The 8,173-nt window shown below is 37.6% G+C and overlaps 1 protein-coding gene across 1 annotated transcript; it reads left to right on the top strand.

Annotated features, from left to right (window-relative positions):
• Positions 1-5,359, top strand: LOC121331290 (carboxylesterase notum2-like). The gene is made up of 11 exons (XM_041278578.1): positions 1-297; positions 541-593; positions 999-1,094; positions 1,297-1,357; positions 1,651-1,721; positions 1,959-2,061; positions 2,486-2,674; positions 2,953-3,053; positions 3,272-3,419; positions 3,619-3,666; positions 4,051-5,359. Exons 1-11 carry the CDS (start codon positions 5-7, stop codon positions 4,355-4,357), a joined length of 1,470 nt encoding a protein of 489 aa, XP_041134512.1. The 5' UTR covers positions 1-4; the 3' UTR covers positions 4,358-5,359.
• Positions 5,360-8,173: the final 2,814 nt, after the last annotated feature.

Raw genomic sequence — 8,173 nt, forward strand, 5'->3', positions numbered from 1 at the left:
TGCAATGAACATCCTGGGTCATGTGGTCATCCTGCTTCTGCTGGGGGAAGCAGTCTCCCAGAACAAGCGCAATTCAAAGTCCAACAGCAAGGTACCAAATCAGGGCAAGAAAACAACAAACCCTGCTGGTGAGCCTGGACCTATGGCATCCAACCATGACACCTTCCCTGTTGAATCCTCATCAGTGGAAGACATTAAGGACCCCATGGTCTACCAGTTAACAAATTCGAATGACGAAATGAAACTCTATTACCTGAAGAACACTCTTGTAACCTGCAACGACGGAACAACAGCCGGGTAAGAGAGCAGAAGCATCTCACGCAAAAAGATTTCATTTGAGAAAACATGAAGCACTAAACCTGAACCGGCATCACCTGTCCTTATTTCTCACTGCTTAACCAGCTAATCTGAGTATTCTGTAATACTGTTAGGTAGAGAGGTGTTATGGCAAAGAAGCACAAGGTAAAATGATCCTTTTTTTCTGAGTACCGTGTAGTTTGTAATTAATCTCAAGCTACATTATTGTCTTTCTTATCACAGGTTTTACCTCAGGGAGCACAAAGGGAGCAGACGATGGCAGATATTTTTAGAAGGTACTATTCATCATTAAATTGTTCACTGGTGTGCCTTGAAACAATGACTCTGTCAATGTTAGTTGTTGTTATCCTCATTACACTTCAAGATATTGTAAAGACACATCACAGTGACTCCTTCAGGGGACTTTAACCACAAGTAGCTTCTGTGGCAACCAGTGCTTGACACAGCCTAAAACTTTCCAACCGTTTAAAGTAAAAACCTTTCTATAAATTAAGCTTTATCCTCCCCATTGAATAAAAACACTGCAGTGCTAAGGAGAAACATGTACCGAGAGGCCAGTGCTGTAGTCTGCATACCACATATGATATTACCACATACTTAGAAGCCTTGAGCATGAGGCTAATTGAATCCCCACCCACGGGTAGTAATCTAGTGCTAAGATTGGTATGTTTTATTTTTAGGTGGTTGGTGCTGCTACAACAAGGAGACCTGCGATTCCAGATATAAAAATATCCGGCGTCTCATGAGCTCATCAGAATGGCCACAAACCCGGAAAGGTACAGTTGAGTTTTATATGATCTTCTGTCAAGCAGTAACTGCCCATAACACAAAAAAATCCCCCCAAAACAATAATAGCTGTATTCTATCATAACCCTGCTGCCACTCATTGTCAAGAGGGTACACTTAGACCTTAGTGGGCTATCTTGTACAAGCATTAATATTCCAGCTTTTCCTCTAAGATTTGTTTTGATTCTGCAGGAAGTGGAATTCTTTCAGCACAGTCTGAAGAAAACCCCCATTGGTGGAATGCCAACACAGTGTAAGAACTCATCTACAACAGAGCGTGCTTAATACCCCTCTACCTTGTTGTGCTAGGTTTTTACCTGTACCTGTACCTCTAGGAGTACAAAAAAGTCTGTAATTGTAAAATATACCTTGGTGAGTGATCTTGACTGACTCACTGCCACAGATGGAGTTATTCTCCAACTAGACTGACAGCAGTCTAAACATTTGAACCGTATACATATTATGAAAAGAATCAGCCAAGGAACGCGTAGGATGTGCTAATGTTACAATCCTAAACTTCCCCATGTAAAACTGTTTACACTTCAGATTTATTCCATACTGCTCAAGCGATGTGTGGAGTGGAACTTCATCCAGGTCTCGCCAAGGAAAGGAAACAGGTAGGCTCTTATCATTCCTAGAATTTACCAAACCATGTCAGTGCATTAGTGTTATTACATTTTATTGTTCTTACATTTATTTTTAGTTCTGTACTACAAGATTGTATACAGTATAAAGTTGTATGGATGATAAGTTTTAAACATGTAATGTTTAATATATATATATATATATATATATATATATATATATATATATATATATATATATATATATATATATATATTCATATGTTTTAGCTGAATACACCTTTATGGGATCCCTGATCATCCGGGAGGTGATTAAGGACCTAGTTCCCAAGGGTATCAAACAAGCCAAGGTGGTCATGTTGTCTGGAGCAAGGTAAGCATCCGAATCAGGAAGAGCTAGACACAGCAATGATGCAATGCTAGATGTGGGTAAGTCTTGGCATATGCTTTGTCACTGACACAATACCAAACTAATCCTATCAACAACATTGTTTTATACTATTTTTGGTACATCTTGTTGGGCTGCCAAAATAGCTCACAATCTACATTACGATCTAAACATGAACATTGTTGTCAAACTGGTAAAAAGCTTCCTATTACAAATTTAATTGAGGGATGTTTTATACTTTTAATCATAAGACTTAAAACTTGGTTAGAAACCCAAATAGCTTAAATAGAAAAGTCAGAATCTTCATATAACCCAATAGATGACAATCAGCTATTGTGCAGAATTAGAATTGTATATTGTTTCTGGTAACTGTGGTAAACTGACTGGCTCATACAAACCTTTCTCACAGTGCTGGAGGTACAGGAGTTCTGCTGAACATTGAGAAAGTTTCGAGTCTCATGGAGCAGCTTGGGGCAGATGCACAGGTCCGGGGATTGGTGGATTCTGGGTGGTTCTTAGAGAGTAAACAGCAACGAAGCATTGAGTGCTCTGATACTGCCTCTTGCAGTCCTACAGATACCATTAAAAAAGGGCTCAGGTAAAGGCAAACTGCATTACTCGTATATCAGTGTTTTATAACATTTTATTTATTGTAGTGACTTTGAATAAAAATAGATATTATCATTTTTTTTTTGGTTCAAGTTTATAGTGACGGTAACATTTTTACCTAATGTTGGTGAATTCTTTCTTTTAAAATTATGTCAATAATTGTATCTCTGCTGTTTGGGATTTAGGCATGGAGAATTGCCTTTGTAGCACACCGATACAGAACCAGTTTCCTCAGATCTTTCTACTCTCACTTGGTTAACCTTTCAGATTATGGAATGGTATCATCCCAGAGAAGTGTCGACAGCAATTCAAACGAGGGGAAGAGTGGCAGTGTTTTTTTGGACACAAGCTGTATTCATCTTTAAAATGTAAGTTATAGGCTACCATGAACAGGATAACTGTATTTGCTAACTATATGACAACTGAGCACAAAGCAACAGCAGAAAATTAAGTTCAGTTATATATGAAAATAAGCACTCAATGAATATGCTAATGCATTGAGGTTTGCAAGAAATGTTTTCTACCAGCCCACATGAAGTTAAGAAATTGTTGATTTGAGTTGATTTAAGTTTGCTTCTGCCTACAGCCCCTGTGTTTGTTGTTCAGTGGCTTTTTGATGAGGAGCAATTGAGGGTTGAAAACATTCAGCTTGGAAGCCATTCTCTAACTGAACATCAGTGGACCTATATCCAGAATATAGGCAGGGAACTGAAAAACTCATTCCAAGATGTTATGTAAGTACTTCATTCTGCATATCACTGCTGTTAAAGAATGGTGTCTGGTAGTGTTTCAGAACCTTCTGGTGCAGAGGTTCAACACTCTAGGCACAATTTATAGACAATACAAAATATACTTCATATGTTACATTATTGGTACAGAATATCTTTTTAGCAGTAGTTCTGTAGCTGATGGGGGCATGTTTATGTTTTTCAGGGCGGTCTTTGCTCCAGCATGTCTATCGCACACATTGATTACTAAAAGGTAAGGTACCCCGTGCTTCTCCGCTTTACAGCCATGGATGATTAATGAAAGCCTCTTCATCTTTTCAGTGTGAGGTCATGTAACTGTTTCAGTGTAGCCATTTATCTTACAACATTCTGTCTGTCAAAACATGTACGTCGACGAGGGTCTTATTCATTTTAATTACTTTAACGACCATTGTATTTACATTCTCCAGTGATAAAATAACTTGAAGAGAGCACATTGTTAGATAATGCTCTAGCTGGCAAATTAGGTGCACCATTGTCAGTGCTGATATCATCTCACCAAGTGTTTTTATCAAATGTTTTCATATAGAGACTGTGGATGTTTTTTTTGCCATTTGTGAAACTATAAATTGTGTTTTCCAAATGCTTTCCTTTTCAGTAATTGGTTGGAGTTTCAGGTGAAGGGGACATCTCTCTCCAGAGCACTGCAGTGCTGGGACAAAAGCCTTCAAGACACCAGCAAGAACACCAAGACATCAGTCAAGGGCTGCCCCTTCCACCTCATTGATAACTGCCAGTGGCCCCAGTGTAACCCCACCTGCCCTGCCCTGATTGACCACAACACAGGACAGGAGGTCAGCCTGCTACAAGTTCTGATGGGAATGGGTTTTGATCTCCAGAAGGTAGCACAGGAGTTGAAAGTGGAAGTCAATGACCTGCTGGGGATGATCAGTAATGAGGGCTAAGAAAGAGCTGGTGGAACAGGAAGCACTGCTAAATTCAATGTTATTGTAGTGGAACGAAAATGATCTAAACTGTAGGTTAGGTGGGGTGACCTTTGGGGACACTGAATTAGCAAGGCACGTAAAACATTTAGGCCTATAAGACAATCACTTCTGTTCCTAGTTCCTCCTCGGACACGCTGCCCTCATTGTAAGGCTATAAGGAATTTTCAGCTCCATGAAAAAAGATTCATTATATTGCTCTGCATAGATCATGTTATAGTTTTCTAAAGAGGGTGGGTTGTTGCAATCTTTCACTGTCACTTTTACATTTAGCTAACTCACTGCTACTAATGATACTTATACAGTTTATTTATGTTACGTGAACATGCCTCCAGTGCTTGGGAGAGCATACCTTTAAGAAATGCTGACCACTTTCACTAAGAATAACTGGGGGCCATCAATTGATTTGCCATAGACACTTTGGCAGCGTGCCAAAAAATACCAAACTAGTAGGTCTTATAGTAGCGCTGATATAGTGTTTGTTAATGTACACTAGCTGCCTTATAAGGGTACAGTGTATACTACAGTATACACTAATTAATAACCTTATAATGTTCACTGAAAGGATAATTGTACAGTCTCTACCACTGTCTGTTGCTGTAGGCATTCTGCCATGGCATCTGTGGTCAAACTGACTTTTAGTTTAAAACTGTTTATTGAATTAACTGCTGCTATAATATAACACTATGATAACAGTACTAGTATTCTGCTGTAATGGTAACAGTACAGTAAAACACTTTTTTTCATAATCTGATTCATCTGACTGGTTGTGAAATACTGAAATGCTATAAGCACATCCCGGATCATTATCCTCTGGTAGATGTAGCATATCTGGACCTCAAATTGAAACCAGCTGTAATCTTTTGTGTTTTATTTTAATGAAGTTTTACTAATTTGCAGTGTTGTATGTCATTCTCCTAACCCAGCTGCTCCTGATGAAGTATTAATTCCTGAATAGTTATAAGTGACAGGGGATGAATTCAGGTGTTTTATAACATGTTTTTAGTTTTTCCTTTGTAAATAATTCTATCTTTTTTTTTTAAATACACAAAAATTATTTATGATTCTGTTTGATGTCTAGTAGTTTTCTACAAGGCACTATCAAAGGTAAATGCATATGCATGGTAAATTGAAATTGAAGAATGTTCTACAGTTGTTATAAGCAGATTAAAGCACAAAGTTGAAATCTTTTTTTCTAATACAATAATAGAAAACATAAACACATTCCGTCTCCAATCCGTATTAAACAGTGCAGAAAAGAAGCACATGCTCATTTTACCGTTAGTTGATGGGCATTTATCGGTCTTATCTATTTGTACATGTATGTCCATTTATACCAGCTGTCTTGTGGACATATATGATGTTGTATTACAGTAATGAAATGTAAACAAATATAAAGGTTGGAATGTAATTATGCATTCATGTAAGTTCTGGTTGAGCTCCCATCCATTTATTTAGTAACTTCGGAGGTGTTTTCCCTTCAGCATATTATCCCGTTTCTTATGTAATATTTACAAATCAACACTGGACCTGCCCTGCAAATTGCACCATATAAAAACGTGTTGAACATTGACTCTGCAGTCCTGACTGTGTGACTGTCACGCGAATACATAAACAGCAAAAGCATGTCCTTTTGGCAGCGCGACTTTAAGAGCAGGGTCAATCGCTTTTTCCCGATAAAAAAACCCAACGTAAACCAGAATATGAATCGTGCTTGTGGGACACGAGGTTTCAGCAATCAAGATCACGTTTTTTCTGACAAAACATAGACACCCCCCCAACACACACTGTATATATGGACTGCACAACGCTAGCGCTGCCGTGGTACATTTTGAACGCCATCAATATTAAAATGAAAGACGTGTGCCATTCGCAGAGCAGTAAGGATGAGTTGCAGCCTGAGGCTTTCCAGTTTTCTCATTGAAATATTTCTGCTGAAGCACTGTGGATCAAGATGAAATCTCTCCTACCTTGTACAAAACAAAGGAATGAATGGCTGCCAGGTCCAGCAGAGATAACAACAGGCTTGTTGTGTGTGTGTGTGTGTGTGTATATGTATATATATATATATACTATCTATATCTATATATATATATCGATATCTATATATATCGATATCTATATATCTATATCTATATATATATATATATATATAAAAATTGAATATTGTAGGTTAAATTCGAAATAAAAACATGTAGTGTTAATGAAATGTAACTTTTAGATGTTACACAAACACACACACAAATTCTAAGTAGTAAAAGTTGTAGGAATTATATTTTTTATAATTGTGTGTGTGTGTTGGAAAGGTAACCAGACAAACAAGTAGCTAATGCGCGGCGTAATTCATAATGTGCGCAACAACACGTGAAATAATTTCTCTCGTTAATTGTTGTCATCTTCATGGCAACGCAGGAAGCTCTCCCGATATTCAGAGTGTCTTTTTTCTACTTATTAAGCAGACACGGACATTTAAATATCCCCTCCCCTAAATGACTATGAATTGAGTAATCTGCATCGGTAAGGCCGACTGTTTCCCTTCCTAAATCAGAACTGCATAGCAACGCATTTCCTAAAAAGTACAGCAAACACGTCGCAAGGAAACCGGTCATGACTTGTACATGTAAACGCGGCCACTGCTGTTTAACAAAACATTGAAAACCATAGTAAACTATGGGAAATGCATATGGGAAAAGAATGGGAAAACTTGAAAATGACCGTGTAAATGTACCGTGGTAAAAACGTTTGTAAGGGTTATCACCCCACATAACCGATTTGAAATGTATAACTCACTGACAACTTCATCCAGCCGTTTCATGATGCACATAAACTTAAAAAAAAAAAAAACGCAGCTTGTTTAAAGATTGTGACAGTAAACCAAAAAACAAAATAAAAGTAAAACACCTGTGGTCGTTATATGTACTCGCGCTGCCAGTTAAAAAAAAAAAAACCAGCTTGTTTAAGTTTGAGTATATATATATATATATATATATATATATATATATATATATATATATATATATATATATATATATATATATATATATATAAGTTTGCTGCACTCCCACAGTGCTGTCTGGAAATTCGCATCCTTCTGAGGGGGGTCAAAAATAAGACGTAAAATTTATTTTGGTTTATTATAAGATTTGCTGCACTTCCTATTTCTTGCACAAGAGGGTACTACCGTATGTAAAATGTTGAAACCAAATACTGTATGTCACATTTTGAATAACTTGGCACAAATTGCACACATTATTGCAGGCAGACAGAATGGCACTGAATCTATGATACAGACCCGGATTTACAGTGCTTGCCTATGCTTTATTACACTTTGCTATGGTTTTACTATGGGAAACTTTTTAAGAGAACATAGCTATTGAGAGGTTTTTCAATTGTTTCAAAACTGACCAGGGAGATGCATCTTTTTTATTGTACATAACCAAATATGCCAGGGATTTGAATGACAAATTGATCAGTCATGTAAAGGACAACCCATTTAAGCAAAAGCATGTGCTACAGATGGCAGGCATTTCAAATGTTTTATGTCTACTTTTCTGCACAGAAGAAAACTGCGAGATAAAGTTTAGAATTTAAGACACCAATTACTGAATATCCCAAACAGAGGGAATTAAGCTAATAAAACACAGTGTGTATTAAGGCCCTGGGACTAAGCACAAGCCTTCCTGTCTCTTGGCTCGACAAATAGTAAAAATCCACCCCTCATGGCTCCGAGGTGTCAGTGGAAAAGGGGTATTAGGCTGTGATGGGAGGAAGGTGACT

Source organism: Polyodon spathula, chromosome 18 (assembly GCF_017654505.1).
Source record: "Polyodon spathula isolate WHYD16114869_AA chromosome 18, ASM1765450v1, whole genome shotgun sequence".
Taxonomy (NCBI): domain Eukaryota; kingdom Metazoa; phylum Chordata; class Actinopteri; order Acipenseriformes; family Polyodontidae; genus Polyodon; species Polyodon spathula.

Bases quoted from the DNA above. Each gene is read 5' to 3' on its own strand.
- LOC121331290 (XM_041278578.1), top strand. From the start codon at position 5: ATGAACATCCTGGGTCATGTGGTCATCCTGCTTCTGCTGGGGGAAGCA. The intron at 2,062-2,485 runs GTAAGCATCCGA...CCTTTCTCACAG, and splicing joins GTCATGTTGTCTGGAGCAAG to TGCTGGAGGTACAGGAGTTC. The intron at 3,420-3,618 runs GTAAGTACTTCA...TATGTTTTTCAG, and splicing joins AACTCATTCCAAGATGTTAT to GGCGGTCTTTGCTCCAGCAT.